The sequence below is a fragment of the Eleutherodactylus coqui genome, chromosome 7 (assembly GCF_035609145.1).
Source record: "Eleutherodactylus coqui strain aEleCoq1 chromosome 7, aEleCoq1.hap1, whole genome shotgun sequence".
Taxonomy (NCBI): Eukaryota; Metazoa; Chordata; class Amphibia; order Anura; family Eleutherodactylidae; genus Eleutherodactylus; species Eleutherodactylus coqui.
The window spans coordinates 113143032-113160188 of NC_089843.1; the positions used below are offsets into that span (position 1 = coordinate 113143032).

At 47.4% G+C, this 17157-nt stretch overlaps 1 protein-coding gene across 2 annotated transcripts in view; it reads left to right on the plus strand.

Moving 5' to 3' along the window:
• Positions 1 to 17157, plus strand: part of DDX60 (DExD/H-box helicase 60) — a 179511-nt gene that overhangs the window by 118802 nt on the left and 43552 nt on the right. For both annotated transcript variants that reach the window (XM_066573553.1, XM_066573554.1), the window contains 4 exons: positions 7177 to 7206; positions 10457 to 10586; positions 13186 to 13344; positions 16070 to 16174. In XM_066573553.1, the coding sequence (XP_066429650.1) occupies positions 7177 to 7206; positions 10457 to 10586; positions 13186 to 13344; positions 16070 to 16174 (424 nt within the window). The remainder of the gene's footprint in view (positions 1 to 7176; positions 7207 to 10456; positions 10587 to 13185; positions 13345 to 16069; positions 16175 to 17157) is intronic.

Sequence of the window (17157 nt, forward strand, 5' to 3'; positions counted from 1 at the left end):
CTATGAACAAGTCTTTTTTGCATGCATATCGGTGTATTTTACTGTACTTCTTGCGCACACAGGGCGTGTTCATTTGCATCCGACAGTCGACCACAAAGCCGAGATTTAAATGGCTGTTTAGCCTAATGATTTTCCAGACGTGTTCTTTTTTTCACGGAACTGCGCAGTGATTCTCACATCTTCTTGCATATTATGCGTGCATTTGCATATTACTAGAGATGAGCGAGCACCAAAATGCTCGGGTGCTCGTTACTCGGGACGAATTTATCGCGATGCTCAAGGGTTTGTTTCGAGTAACGAACCCCATTGAAGTCAATGGGCGACCCGAGCATTTTTGTATTTCGCCGATGCTCGCTAAGGTTTTCATGTGTGAAAATCTGGGCAATTCAAGAAAGTGATGGGAACGACACAGAAACGGATAGGGCAGGCGAGGGTCCCCCCCTCCCAACAACTTTTACTTCTGAAAAGCCCTCATTAGCATGGCATACCTTAGCTAAGCACCACACTAGCTACAACAAAGCACAATCACTGCCTGCATGACACTCCGCTGCCACTTCTCCTGGGTTACATGCTGCCCAACCCCCCTCCCCCCTGCACAACACAGTGTCCACAGCGCACACCAAACTGTCCCTGCGCAGCCTTCAGCTGCCCTCATGCCACACCACCCTCATGTCTATTTATAAGTGCGTCTGCCATGAGGAGGAACTGCAGGCACACACTGCAGAGGGTTGGCACGGCTAGGCAGCGACCCTCTTTAAAAGTGGTGGGGCGATAGCCCACAATGCTGTACAGAAGCAATGAGAAATCCAATCCTGTGCCACCTCCATCAGGAGCTGCACACGTGGGCATAGCAATGGGGAACCTATGTGCCACACACTATTCATTCTGTCAAGGTGTCTGTATGCCCCAGTCAGACTGGTAATATGTACCTTAACAGTAACCGCGTTGGTGGTAATGTGGTGGTGACTGCGGACCTAGTAGCACGGTTGTATTTTGTTGGTTTTCGGAATGTGGCCAGGATTAAGTGGGCCGTGGCGGGGGGATGGTGGGGGGGCTCTCTTGTTGTGTCGGTAAAGGTGAAATTCTTGGACTGCCACCAGACGAACCAATGCAAAGGCATTTGCCAAGAATGTTTTCATTGTTGGAGGAGGAGGGGGATGTTTTTGAGGCACTACGTGTCCTCTCCACGTGTCCGTGGTTATATGCACCTTAACAGTAACCGCGTTGGTGGGAAATGGCCTCGCCGCCATCATGTCTTTGGGAAGCCTCTGTTTCCACACCCCAGAGACATACCATTAGCAGCGGTATAGGCAGAGCCCAGAATTCGTAACATTTCAGCCGTAGCATTAGGACAGGCCCCACTAACATATCACTAGCAGCATTATAGGGGGAGCACAGTATTAGTTCCATTTCAGTAATAGTAGCACTCAAGACAGGCCCCAGTAACAATTCCGAAGCAGCAGTATAGGAGGAGCATAGTCTAAGTTCCATTTAAGTAATAGTAGCAGCCTACACAGGCCCCAGGAACAATTGCGAAGCAGCAGTATAGTGGGAGCGCAGTCTTAGTTCCATTTCAGTAGCTGCAGTATAGCCAAGGCCCAAGTTACATTTATGTAGCTAAAGTGTAGGCCAACCTCACACACCTTTCTGTACCATGAGTGCAGGCGAAGAACATAGAAATTGCTATGATTACACTGTAGGTGAGGGCCCCAAAAAATTGGTGTACCAACAGTACTAATGTACCTCAGTAAAAATTGGCCATGCCCAACCAAGAGGGCAGGTGAAACCCATTAATCGCTTTGGTTAATGTGGCTTAAGTGGTAACTAGGCCTGGAGGCAGCCCAGTTTAGTGAAAAATTGGTTCAAGTTAAAGTTCCAACGCTTTTAAGAGCATTGAAACGTATTAAAAATTTTTGAGAAAAATTATATGAGTGAGCCTTGTGGCCCTAAGAAAAATTGCCCGTTCAGCGTGATTACGTGAGGTTTCAGGAGGAGGAGCAGGAGGAGGAATATTATACACAGATTGATGAAGCAGAAATGTCCCCGTTTTGGATGGTGAGAGAGAACGTAGCTTCCATCCGCGGGTGCAGCCTACATATTGCTTAGGTATCGCTGCTGTCTGCTGGTGGAGAAGAGAAGTCTGGGGAAATCCAGGCTTTGTTCATCTTGATGAGTGTTAGCCTGTCGGCACTGTCGGTTGACAGGCGGGTACGCTTATCTGTGATGATTCCCCCAGCCGCACTAAACACCCTCTCCGACAAGACGCTAGCCGCAGGACAAGCAAGCACCTCCAGGGCATACAGCGCTAGTTCAGGCCACGTGTCCAGCTTCGACACCCAGTAGTTGTAGGTGGCAGAGGCGTCACGGAGGACGGTCGTGCGATCGGCTATGTACTCCCTCACCATCCTTTTACAGTGCTCCCGCCGACTCAGCCTTGACTGGGGAGCGGTGACACAGTCTTGCTGGGGAGCCATAAAGCTGTCCAGGCCCTTAAAGACTGTTGCACTGCCTGGGCTGTACATGCTGCTCGATCTCCGCACCTCCCCTGCTACCTGGCCCTCGGAACTGCGCCTTCTGCCACTAGCGCTGTCGGATGGGAATTTTACCATCAGCTTGTCCGCCAGGGTCCTGTGGTATAGCAACACTCTCGAACCCCTTTCCTCTTCGGGAATGAGAGTGGGAAGGTTCTCCTTATAGCGTGGGTCGAGCAGTGTGTACACCCAGTAATCCGTAGTGGCCAGAATGCGTGTAACGCGAGGGTCACGAGAAAGGCATCCTAACATGAAGTCAGCCATGTGTGCCAGGGTACCTGTACGCAACACATGGCTGTCCGCACTAGGAAGATCACTTTCAGGATCCTCCTCCTCCTCCTGAACGCGCTGAGATATAGACAGGAGGGTGCTCTGACTATCCAGCGACATACTGTCTTCCCCCGGCTCTGTTTCCGAGCGCAAAGCGGCTGCCTTTATGGTTTGCAGGGAACTTCTCAAGATGCATAGCAGAGGAATGGTGACGCTAATGATTGCAGCATCGCCGCTCACCACCTGGGTAGACTGCTCAAAGTTTCGAAGGACCTGGCAGATGTCTGCCAACCAGGCCCACTCTTCTGAAAAGAATTGAGGAGGCTGACTCCCACTGCGCCGCCCATGTTGCAGTTGGTATTCCACTATAGCTCTACGCTGCTCATAGAGCCTAGCCAACATGTGGAGCATAGAGTTCCACCGTGTGGGCACGTCGCACAGCAGTCGGTGCACTGGCAGATTAAACCGATGTTGCAGGGTGCGCAGGGTGGCAGCGTCCGTGTGGGACTTGCGGAAATGTGCGCAGAGCCGGCGCACCTTTACGAGCAGGTCTGACAAGCGTGGGTAGCTTTTCAGAAAGCGCTGAACCACCAAATTAAAGACGTGGGCCAGGCATGGCACGTGCGTGAGGCTGCCGAGCTGCAGAGCCGCCACCAGGTTACGGCCGTTGTCACACACGACCATGCCCGGTTGGAGGCTCAGCGGCGCAAGCCAACGGTCGGTCTGCTCTGTCAGACCCTGCAGCTGTTCGTGGCCCGTGTGCCTCCTATCTTCTAAGCTGAGTAGTTTCAGCACGGCCTGCTGACGCTTGCCCACCGCTGTGCTGCCACGCCGCGCGACACCGACTGCTGGCGACGTCCTGCTGCTGCTGACACATCTAGATTGCGAGACAGAGGTTGAGGAGGAGGAGGAGGGTGCTTTAGTGGAGGAAGCATACACCGCCGAACATACCCCCACCGAGCTGGGGCCCGCAATTCTGGGGGTGGGTAGGACGTGAGCGGTCCCAGGCTCTGACTCTGTCCCAGCCTCCACTAAATTCACCCAATGTGCCGTCAGGGAGATGTAGTGGCCCTGCCCGCCTGTGCTTGTCCACTTGTCTGTAGTTAAGTGGACCTTGCCACTAACCGCATTGGTGAGGGCGCGTACAATGTTGCGGGAGATGTGGTCGTGCAGGGCTGGGACGGCACATCGGGAAAAGTAGTGGCGACTGGGAACTGAGTAGCGCGGGGCCGCCGCCATCATAGCTTTGAAAGCCTCCGTTTCCACAACCCTATACGGCAGCATCTCAAGGCTGATAAATTTGGCTATGCGGACGGTTAACGATTGAGCGTGCGGGTGCGTGGTGGCGTACTTGCGCTTGCGCTCCAACACTTGCGCTAGCGACGGCTGGACTGTGCGGTGCGAGACATTGGTGGATGGGGCCGAGGACAGCAGAGGTGAGGGTGTGGGTGCAGGCCAGGAGACGGTAGTGCCTGTGTCCTGAGAGGGGGGTTGGATCTCAGTGGCAGGTTGGGGCACAGGGGGAGAGGCAGCGGTGCAAACCGGAGGCGGTGAACGGCCTTCGTCCGACCTTGTGGGGTGCTTGGCCATCATATGTCTGCGCATGCTGGTGGTGGTGAGGCTGTTGGTGGTGGCTCCCCGGCTGATCTTGGCGCGACAAAGGTTGCACACCACTGTTCGTCGGTCGTCAGGCGTCTCTGTGAAAAACTGCCAGACCTTAGAGCACCTCGGCCTCTGCAGGGTGGCATGGCGCGAGGGTGCGCTTTGGGAAACAGTTGGTGGATTATTCGGTCTGGCCCTGCCTCCACCCCTGGCCACCGCACTGCCTCTTGCAACCTGCCCTGCTGCTGCCCTTGCCTGCCCCTCTGAAGACCTGTCCTGAGTAGGCGTTGCACACCAGGTGGGGTCAGTCACCTCATCGTCCTGCTGCTCTTCCTCCGAATCCTCTGTGCGCTCCTCCCTCGGACTTACTGCCCTTACTACTACCTCACCGATAGACAACTGTGTCTCATCGTCATCGTCCTCCTCACCCACTGAAAGGTCTTGAGACAGTTGCCGTAAGTCCCCAGCCTCATCCCCCGGACCCCGGGAACTTTCCAATGGTTGGGCATCAGTGACGATAAACTCCTCTGGTGGGAGAGGAACCACTGCTGCCCAATCCGAGCAGGGGCCCGAGAACAGTTCCTGGGAGTCTTCCCGCTCCTGAGCATGTGTCATTGTAGTGGAGTGAGGAGGCTGGGAGGAAGGAGGAGCAGCAGACAGAGGATTCGGATTTGCAGCACTGGACGGCGCAGAACTCTGGGTGGATGATAGCTTGCTCGAAGCACTTTCTGCCATCCACGACAGGACCTGCTCACACTGCTCATTTTCTAATAAAGGTCTCCCGCGTGGACCCATTAATTGGGCGATGAATGTGGGGACGCCAGAAACGTGCCTCTCTCCTAATCGCGCAGCAGTCGGCTGCGACACACCTGGATCAGGAGCTCGGCCTGTGCCCACACCCTCACTTGGGCCTACGCGTCCTCGGCCGCGTCCACGTCCTCTAGGCCTACCCCTACCCCTCAGCATGCTGTATTACCAGTGATTTCCAAGCCAGGAAAGAAATTGGCGCAAGCCTGCAGCCAAAATACAATTTTTTCCCTTGTTTTTCAAAGGACAAGCCACACTGCGTGTATTCAATGAATACTACTAAGTTTAATAACTGTTGTGGCCCTGCAAATGTGTCAGAGAACTGCAGTGATGCAAAGTTATTCGCTACAGCAGATCAGGGATTTCCCATGCAGGAAAAAAATTGGCGCAAGCCTGCAGTAAAACGTAGCTGGCTGTGTCTGATTTTTTTTAACGTTCTGCACGCAGCACACACGTACCCAGAGCCCTGAGGACTGTCAGAGGCAGGCGAAATAGAATTTTTTCCCTTGTTTTTCAAAGGAAAAGCCACACTGCGTCTATTCAATGAATAATGTATGTCTTCTGGCCCTGCCTACACAATTCTATCCCTGTAGTATTAATGCCGGGTGCAATGCTCTGCACAGCCGGTTTTGAGAAAAAAAAAAAAAATGCAACACTGCTAACAGCAGCCTGGACAGTACTGCACACGGATAGATGTGGCCCTAGAAAGGACCGTTGGGGTTCTTGAAGCCTACACTCACTGCTAACACTCTCCCTGCCTAACCACCACTTCTGTCCCTATTGCAGGGCGCAATGCTCTGCAGATCCAATTTTGAAAAAAAAAAAAAAATACAGTGCTAACACAGTACTGCACACTATTAGATGTGGCCCTGAGAAGGGCCGTTGGGGTTCTTGAAGCCTACACTAACTCCTAACGCTCTCCCTACAGCAGCTCCAGCACGATAGCACTTTCCCTCAGCTAAGTCACAAGGCATCTGAGCCGAGCCGCGGGAGGGGCCGATTTTTATACTCGGGTGACATCTGATCTCCCCAGCCACTCACTGCAGGGGGGTGGTATAGGGCTTGAACGTCACAGGGGGAAGTTGTAATGCCTTCCCTGTCTTTCAATTGGCCAGAAAAGCGCGCTAACGTCTCAGAGAGGAAACTGAAAGTAACCGGAACACCGCGTGGTACTCGTTACGAGTAACGAGCATCCCGAACACCCTAATATTCGCACGAATATCAAGCTCGGACGAGTACGTTCGCTCATCTCTACATATTACCATAGACTTCTACGAAATTTTTGGTGTGCAAATGTGCAGGAAGAGCAGGTTCTATTTTTTATGTTCACGCGAGAAATCTCTGCGCAAAATTGGAAATGGGAACGATCCCATTGAAATCAACCGGTTCTATTCTCAAGGTATTGCGCATACAAAATACACCCATAGCATGCAATGAAAAAATGAGTTATCCTCCACACAAGCAGAAATCAATTGTGATTTTCCGTGCGCAGAGGAAAAATTGCAGCATGCTCAATTTTTTTTGCGGATTCCGCATGGATGCCTTCCATTGAAGTCAATGGTAGCCGTCCAACCCACGGTACTTTTGCAATTACATTGCGGAAAGGTCGCAGATTCTGCATCATCGCCTAGTGACGACGTGGGAAAAACAAGGAGTTGGGGGAAAAAAAACTGTACTGCGCATGTCCAACGGCTTGCCGTGCGGATCATATGCAGTAGACTAAAGAAGCAGAAAAGCAGATACGCGCAGATGCCGGATGGGTACAGGGTCGGATTCCACTGCAGGCTTCCGCATGCAGAATCGAACCCAGCTATGGGCAGCTGGCCTTAACAATAAATATACATTTTTATGGATGTTAATTTATTCATATTTCGCTGTTCATATATAATGTTTTATCTCAATGCTCTATAGAAGACCTAATCATGCAGTGAGTGAGTAGTAAAACCAATGTTTTGTTTGTATCTAGGGCAGCACACCCAGAAACAAGTCGTTCAAGGTAAAATTGACTTTTTAAACCAATTTACAGCAATTATACCATGGCTATTTACGGTCATGAAACATACATGTAACAAAAATGTTCCCTGTCCTAATTTTATCTGTGCTGTATGCACATGTGATAATATTTTTTAGTGGTGCCCCAGAAACGCTCACCTGATTGATCAATAGGGTGAATACACAACAAATAAGTCCAGGGCAGACTTGGCATTTCCTGTGCATATCTAAAAGCTCATGCCCACGGCCGTATGAGTAAATCAGCAGAAGCCGCATATGGCTGTTTATGGCACAGCGCGTGCCTGCGTATCAAATGCTCCGAGTGAGATGCTAAGAATGGAGATGCGTATGGAGACGCTGCCCATACACAATGTATTGCATATGGACAGTACATCATACACAGCGCATACAAGTGTGCAGGGCTGACACTGCATTGTACGACGAGAAATGGAGCATGCTGCTATTTATTTCTCTTGTGTGTCGATACGCAGTGTCCACACCGATGTGCATGGATCAGTGTAAGTTCATTGATTTTCATTGACTCCATTCACCACGTATCAAGCGTCCATGCAATGCAGGCGTGATACTCACTGAAAACACAGTAGTGAACATGAGGCCTTAAGGAAAATAGCGAAAAATGTAAATAAATGATTTGTCATAGTCAAGCTTAAAGCCCTAACCACTTTCTTCAGTACATTTGCATGTCACTCTCACATTGTGTTTTTTACATGGCATTTAACTGCATGCATAGCTGCGGGGGTTTTTTTGTGCATTTGTCTGCGTTTATACTGTGCATTTTTGCGCATTAATAATGTAGACAAGCAGGCTGATGTCATAACGTTTCCCTCCTCCTGGTGACATAGCAACCTGCTTAAAAAAAACACAGTACTAAGGGTGCGTTCACACGAGCGTGTTTTTGTGCGTACATAGGTGCGTACATATGTCCGCACCTAGGTACGAGCAAAACCACGCATGAACACAGCTGCGTGCTCGTTGTCAATGGAGCTGCGGCTGCTGCCAGCGGCTTCATTGAAAACAATGCTCTGCGGCCCCCTGCATTCTTTTTCAGGAAAGGGCTTTACATATAAGCCTTTCCCTGAAAAAGAAACATTTTAGTGCAAAATAAAAAAAAAAAATTAAAAACTTACCTCTCCGCTGCTGCGGTGACCCCCGCTGACATGAAGAACACATCTGCCGCAGTTTCCTTCACCCCTGCTGGTTAAAAGAATTCCCTGCTGCTACATCTGCCACATCTGTGGCAGATGCAGCAAAGGGAATTCTTCAATTCTCACTGCAGAGAAGACTGCTCTGCCAATGCTTAAATAGGAATAGCTGCAACTGATTGCATATAACTAAGTGTAATAAGTGACATAATAGCCAGCTATATAAACACTAGTAAGCCATACTATACTATACTAGTAAGCCATACTAAGCCATACTATAGAGGCTCTTTTTAGACTACATCTGATTCTCTCTATATGAAATTAACTAGCTGATATACCCGGCTTTGCCCGAGTTAATTTGATACTGGTGTTTATCTGGTGTTCACACAGAAAATCTTATGAAGTCGTGCTTACTTTAGAGATAGTCTGCAAAGCAGACATGGTCGCCATAGGCACGATCGCCATACAGCAGGCGCAATGGCCATAAGCCCTAAAGATATGCAGTCAGCCAGACAATATAGTGTGGAGGAGCAACTTGTTCATTGCAGGCTAATATGCAGTCACCCACTCAACCCAGCCCAGATTGGGGAGGAGTGACTGCATATAAAGATAGCCTGCACATGTGAACGATACCAAAGATGCCAGCCACAGATGGATGGTGACCCACCATACAGGATATCAACCCTGGCTGATATGACAGCGGGTTGCCCTGTATCTCTAAAGTGGGCCACACTGGCTAACATCTTGGGCTCCCCCACCAACTAGCAAACTGCATACAAAAATACTAATGCATACTAATAAAATGCGGGTGTTGGTACTGCATTTTGACCAAAACGCATAGGCTGACGGGCCACGTCGAGGCCACACCGCGTCCGTCAGTACCTACGCTAACTCACAATAAATTACATAAAATCACAGAGGTGAGGGAAACAACAAAGACATTATTCACTGAAAAAGCCAAAAATGTAATACCTGAAAGTCTGCAAAGCAGACATGGTCACCATAGTCACAATCGCCATACAGCAGGCACAATTGCCGTAGGGCAGGCGCAATGGCCATAAGCCATAAAGATATGCAGTCAGCCAGACAGACAGTTTGCTAGTTGTTGGGGGAGCCCAAGATGTCAGCCAGTGTGGCCCACTTTAGAGATACAGGGCAACCCGCTGTTATAGTGTAGACAATATAGTGTGGAGGAGCAACTTGTTCATTGCAGGCTAATATGCAGTCACCCACTCAACCCAGCCCAGATTGGGGAGGAGTGACTGCATATAAAGATAGCCTGCACATGTGAACGATACCAAAGATGCCAGCCACAGATGGATGGTGACCCACCATACAGGATATCAACCCTCACTGATATAACAGCAGGTTGCCCTGTATCTCTAAATATCTTGCAATATTTTTTTTTTTTATTTTTACACATTTCAGGATGATTTTCAGGGAAGGGCTTATATTTTTAAGCCCTTCCCAAAAATTCATCCAGCGCTCACCGCCAGCCCATTGCTTTCAATGGAGCCGGCTGTATTGCCGGCTCCATTGAATTGCAATGGGTTGGACAGCGCTCCTGTGATCGGGGCCTTTTCCCCAAAAACGCTGCTAGCAGCAGATTTTTCGGGCGATTCTTCGGCCCCGGTCACGCGATTTGCGGATGCGCATCCGACATGCGATCCACAAATCGCGACAAAAAACTGTCGTCTGACCGAGGCCTTAACACCTATTTGTAGGATAGGTCATAAATGATTACTGGGGGTCTGAGGGCAGAGGTCAGTGATTTATCCCCAATCCTATTGATAGGCGATAAATAACTTTCATGGGATAACTGCTTTAATGTATGTTCACATGTAGCCTAATGCTACAGAATTTCCGCACAGTAAAACGGCAGCATTTACAGTTCAAGCCACGTGGATGAGATTTTAACAATTCTCATCCACATAGTACAAAAAAAGGGGATGAAATTCACATCACAATCTGCACCAAACTCCAAGTCAAAATGTGACACGGATTTTGACTTGGATCCACACCAAAACCTGCCTTCTGCTTCTTCTGACTGCTTAGCCATATGCCAAATACTTAATCCCCTATTATTAACAGAACATCAAGTAAGAATGAAGAACTGGTGGTCAAACAAGCCAATTATGACCATTTAATGAAAAAGATTGAAGAGTTCAGTGAAATACCAACTGATTGTACTTATGCTAATGTCCAAGCTGTGGATGAAGAGGTAAGATACCATTCAGAGAAGCAGAAGATATATCCAGCCTAATAAATTTGATATTGCTGTAATAGCTTGAACATAATAAATTTATCATGTTATGTATACTGCATGCTGTAAAAAAAAAAAACTGTTTCAAAATTGCTGGGGTTTTTTCCATTCTACCCTCAGAAAATTTAAGTTATACAGGGTGGATCACATAAAAGTAGCCCACCTCTGTCATTACTGTGACATGAAGAATGAGGAAGTGGATTGTTTTTTCGGAAGCTTTATTGGTTTACCAACATGTTACAACAGATGATGGAAGTGGTCCATCTTTGGGCATGTTGCCTGAAGCTGCAGATAGTTTTCATGGCGTTTTCTTTGAGATCATTCAGGGTATGCAGATTATTGGTGTACACTTTCTGCTTTAAATTGCCTCACAGATAAAAATCGCATGTGGACACGTGCAGGGAATATGGTGGCCATAACCCATTACTCAGTTTGCTTTTCTGTAAACCGTTCATGAACGTGAGTTGCAGGAGATGTGGCATGTTTTCCCATCCTTTTGGAAAAAGCAATGTTTTTTTCTGGTCTTAGTTGGTTGTAAAACTGTTCAAACATGTCCAGATAAACCACGACAGTCACAGTTGATTTGAAGAAAAGTGGGACCACTATTTGTGTGCTGCGGCGGTTCTGGGATTTGCTCCTTTCTAGTAATATGGTTCAGTTCTTGTATTTGTTTCTCTTCATCTTCTGGCTCTGATGGAAGTGGTATTAGGTAAGACTTGCTTGGTCTCACCTGTGGGTAATTTGGGAGGACTGTTTAACCTGACCTTGCGCTCAGCTCATTACTCTTTATTTTCGGTTTCACTCTGACTATGTTGGAAGTCAGAGTTTGGTGCTGGATCTCCTGTTTGCCTGATGCTTCACAAAGCTAGGTGTTGTGGTTACTTTAGTTTATATCTTGTTTTCTGTGTTTTTCTCCTATGTCACATAGGGTCTGCTAGTGGCGAAGGTATGTGGTCAGATTTGCCCTTGTCAGGATGGGATATCTGCTTATAGGCAGGTCCCTTCCCTGGGTAGAGGGTTTATAGGGATAGTGTTTCCCTAGTGTTGGTTTTCTTTATTGTTTACCTCTGTTTTGTGTGCACTCGCAGTCTGTTTTTTCACAGCCCATGAGTATTTCACGGTTACGGATCCAGCATGTCCAGTCTGGACATGACATCATGTTTCTGACACTGTACACCAAACGTCAATTTCTGGTCATGCAATAGTGTTTTTTTTGTTTTTTTTTTAGTCAGGTGGGGACTTTAAGTAGGCCAGTTTCAGGTTTGTGCTGCTGGGATCTGTTCTATGGTTTCTGGCAGCACAGCTTCACAGGTGTGGGATAATTGAGCTGGCTGGGTGTGGAGTTTCTCCAGCCAGCCAATACCTCTGGTCTGCTGCATATAAGACTCATTCTGTGTTTATCCCACTCAGAGCTGGGTGTTATGTAGATTAGTCTGAAGTGGTTCACCTTCTTTGACGGTCTGGACACCTGTTGTCCCTGTCTGCAGTCTATGCAGACCCCCTCTCCCATTCCCTTTTGACAGGTACAGCCTCCAGCCGTCTGATGTCAGGTATGGCAGATGGGTGATTCCTAACATGGTTCCCTTTATGTCAGCATGGTGGCTGACTCTTTCCCCCTTGGTCTGAGGACACTTGCACTAGCTATGGTTTACTAGCTGTAGGCATGAGAGTTCTGTGTGGTATGCATTACGTTGTGTGTAAATGTGAACAGCGTGTCTGTGCTGGTCGCCAGACAAGTGCTGTATTTGCAGTTCTCTTCTGTGTGGTATACATTACCTGGTGTGTTGGTGTGAACAGAGACATGTTCATTGGGTCTATGCAGGTGGCAGACATGAAGCTTCATCAGTCATATTCTGTGTGTCTGAACAGTGTTGTGTCCTCTGTTTTGTGCATCTCTTCAGCTTCCTAATCAGAAAAAGCCAGGTCCTAGATGGCAACAGTGGAGCCGTCCTTATAAGGGCGTCTACCCTACTTTTAGGCAAGGGTGTCCCACTTCCCTGATTAATAAGGGACAGATGTCCTATCTTTGCCTGGAGTGGTGTAATTTGTCCTTGCAGATACTGTGAGTGTGTTTGCAGTTTTACTAGGACACTTTCCCTTGCATCCATGAGGGTGCAGTGCTTTAGTGTGCCCAGCGGACATAACAGCCAGTACCTTGTATCCTGTGAATTCACATAACCAGATAAACCATATTTGGTCCGTCATAAAGTACAAATGTTCTCTAGCATTCATAGTCGGCAACCACATACAGTAATTTACGCATTTAGCTTTGTCGATCTTTTTCAGCACTGCATACATATTATATAGTGAGGTTTCAGGTTCAGGGATTTCGACACTCTCCCACATGTCATTTGTGATATACCAGCTTGCTAGGGTAGTCTCCAAGTTGATTTTCCAGGGTTACTGTTTTGCTGATAGTGTGCCAATGTGCCTTATGTTTACATAACCTACGATCCCAAGCTGTGCCATCTAGTTGACCAACCAATTCATTGCATCGACAGATGTGTGATTTATTCAGGCTTTACACCATGTATACAAACTGCATTATCTGTTACAGACATTCTTGCAAATATGTGAGAGAACAAACTATTCAAGAAACAAAAAAAACAAGAATCTTATTAATTTGTCACGAAAAGGAATTGGTTACCATCATGCATCAATAGATGCAAAAGGAAGAAGACATGTTGAAATGCTTTTCAGGATGGGTTACGTAAGAGTGAGTATGTTTACAATAACCATCAGCAGTAGGGCATATTTATTCATATGATTACACCTAAACCTTACCGCTTAAATGTGTTAAAATTTGGCTAATTTCTCGCTCATAATATTGTATTAAGTTTTAGACCTATTTATAAAACAAAAAGAATGCACTAAAAAGAATAATTTACTGTGCCTAGTTTAGCAAGGGGGTGTGGCTTTGTGCAGAAGAGGCAGGACTCAACAGGAAAGGCGCATGACTTACACGTGACAATGTGCTACAAAATTTGGAACTAACTAGGCCAACCAGAAAGTGGTATAAAGTTAGACAAAAGTGTATAAAGATGCTCCAAATTTATTATGAGCTCATTTCTCTACTGACTGACCTGCCATAAGTCTTTGTTAAATAGGCCAATAAAAAGTTTGTGCAACTCACAGCAGGTATGAAGCCAAGCCATAATATAAGTGTCTGCATGAGGCCTCACTCTTGGGTTGAGCCACTGCAGCATCCAAGCAGAGCGCACCAATGTGTGGGAGACCACGGGAAAACAAAATGGATGTCACGGGTGGCTCTGTGATCTTTCCTGGAAAAGGGCCTGGCTCGTTCACTCACAGTGGCGAAAGGGTTACTAGAGTTAGTAATTCTTGACGAGGGTTTCTAGAGTTAGTAATTCTCTACGGCGGTTTGTCATGTGACGCCAGTACCTCTTCCTTAAGGGACTCAAAGGGTTAACAGAGAAATAATTGACACAAGTCCTGGTAGCTTTGATTTGCAAACAGGAGATAGTCAGTTTACTTCAGCTTTTAGTGAAATGTTCAGGAGACTATATATAGTTCACAAACGTGCAGAGGCATTGCTTTGCATTTACACAATGTTGCTCCAAGTTCCAGTTTAATACAACAACGAGGTCTCTCTGTCTCTGTGTATTGAAAGGTTACTCAGTAGAATTCCCACAGTCCTAGTTATCTGAGGGTTTACCTTTAGCAGACCATTGTGCAGTAAATGAAGTTAGCTTAAAGTTGTGCTTCTTTCACTTTCCCTGGCTTTACTTTCACAGGGGCTTGTGTAACTCACTGTTAGGAAGATAGGTCCCACTCTTTTTCCTTCACACTGTGCTTAAATTGGGGAAACCCACAGATGCTTGCTTCCTCCTCTGGACAACGGTATTCCTCTCCACACTATGTAGCACTTCCTCTCACGGCTTACTCTGACAACAACCTCCTCACTACTCCCCATAACAACTCCTTCACTTCCTGTCTTCTCTCCCACACTTTCTCTCCAAACTCCTCTGAGCATCCTGCCTCGCCCTGCTCACTTTCCCGCTCTCACCCTTCCCCACCCTCTACCAATCAGGGACAGAATGACAAGCAGCCTATCAGCAGCCAGCTATTGCAAAGTAGTTAGCTTAAAGGGGTTGTCCCGCGGCAGCAAGTGGGTCTATACACTTCTGTATGGCCATAATAATGCACTTTGTAATGTACATTGTGCATTAATTATGAGCCATACAGAAGTTATAAAAAGTTTTATACTTACCTGCTCCGTTGCTAGCGTCCTCGTTCCCATGGAGCCGACTAATTTTCGCCCTCCGATGGCCAAATTAGCCGCGCTTGCGCAGTCCGGGTCTTCTGCAGTCTTCTATGGGGCCGCTCGTGCAGAATGCCGGCTCCGTGTAGCTCCGCCCCGTCACGTGCCGATTCCAGCCAATCAGGAGGCTGGAATCGTCAATGGACCGCACAGAAGCCCTGCGGTCCACGGAGACAGAGGATCCCGGCGGCCATCTTCAGCAGGTGAGTATGAAGACGCCGGACCGCCGGGATTCAGGTAAGCGCTGTGCGGGTTGTTTTTTTAACCCCTGCATCGGGGTTGTCTCGCGCCGAACGGGGGGGGGGTTAAAAAAAACAAAAACCCGTTTCGGCGTGGGACAACCCCTTTAAGCTTGTGAAGAAAGGGGAAAGATGGGATCTTTCCAACGTACAGCACCCTCTGTCTCCTAGGAGGCCATAGCTAGGTATTACAGGAGTGATGATTGTGTGGCTACCCTGGAGGACCCCCAGGGCCACTACACCACCACCTGCACTGGAAGTTCTGTTTTAAAGCTTCCATTGTAGAGTACAACAAATTTGTAACTTTACTTGAAAAAATAGTGCCTCGTGCACTTTTTTCTCTGAATGACACCATGACAGAAGCAAATGGCCTCTATTATTTGAGTTGATGGTGTATATTATGCACTGTTGGTGTTCATTAGTATGGTTGTTCTACTTTTATGACAGAGCAAAGCAACAGAATTGACCAGCAGAGATGTGAACAGAGGCTAAAAAGGTTTGCCGAGATCACAACCCCTGTTCATATGCCTTGTTAGGACATAGTGATTTCTGGGCAGACTGAGTTGTTCTTATACTACAGGACAGTCATTTATGTGAATGGTTGTCCCATAATACAGTTCCCCATGCAGCAGTCATGGCATGGTAAGTCCATGGTTGCCTGCAGCTTTTCCCAGCAAAGTCCACTGTTTATCAGGAGTGCCAGGAGCGGGATCTAAGGTGTTCAGATGTTTGTCCTGGGTGTTGCATTCTGAAAGGGGTTGTCTTTGGTGAGACAACACCTTTAAAGCCACAGTACAGAATTTATAGTTCATTAAAGGCAAATCCTACACAAATCATGTATGTCTAATCTGCACATCGTCTTAAATACACAAAGATTTGCTAATATTAAGTATATTCATCAAAAACGTAATTCTTTTCAGGTTGTAACATGTACCAGTTCACTTGCGTTGGGAATCAACATGCCATGCAAATCGGTTGTTTTCCTACATGATTCCCCTTTTCTAGATGCACTGAACTACAGACAGGTATTTTGCACAAATTCTATTTTAATTATGTAAAATATCTATATTTGTTCCTCAGTTTATTTATAACACAGAATGGTGCCAAAGTAACTAACCTCATGGTGAAAGACTTAAGAAAGTTTATTTAGAATAAGTACAAAACATTTTAAAGAGACAAATAAGAAAAAAAAGGCTAAGAATGCGTGGCCATGGAGATTCTTCCCAAGAGGTAGCGAAAGAATTTGTCCTTTTATGCTGTGGTGGGGGCTTCAAAGGAGGGATTCTGACTAACTGCCAACAAGAACCATCTTACATATTGATTGACTCATTACTGATCTGGCATTGATGAGTTGATATGATGAACACATTCTTAATCGCTTCGGCTTGTTTTGGTTAAAGCTAAATACTGACTTTGTGGGTCAAACAAAATCGTGTACATAGGAGAAGGTACACTTCTCTCAGGACTAAACAATTGCTTACATTAAAAATAAATGAAGGCCATTTACTTATGTATTGCCAACTTGAAAAGCAACAAGTTCAGGGTGAAGTCACACGAATGTATATCGGCTCGGTTTTCACGCCGAGCCGATATACGTTGTCCTCGTGTGCAGGGGGGGGGGGGGAGGATGGAAGAGCCAAGTGCAGGAACTGAGCTCCCGCCCCCTCTCTGCCTCCTCTCCGCCCCTCTGAACTATTTGTAATGGGGAGAGGTGGGACGGGGGCGGGGCTAATTCTCGGAACTTAGCCCCACCCCCGTCCCGCCTCTCCCTATTACAAATAGTGCAGAGGGGCGGAGAGGAGGCGGAGAGGGGGCCGGGAGCTCAGTTCCTGCTCCTGGCTCTTCCATCCTCCCCCCCCCCCCCCCCCCCCCCCTGCACACGAGGACAACGTATATCGGCTCGGCGTAAAAACCGAGCCGATATACGTTCGTGTGACTTCACCCTCAGAAGGACAAGTGGTTTGATACAACACAATTTATTTAATAAGCTAATAAATGAACAAAATTA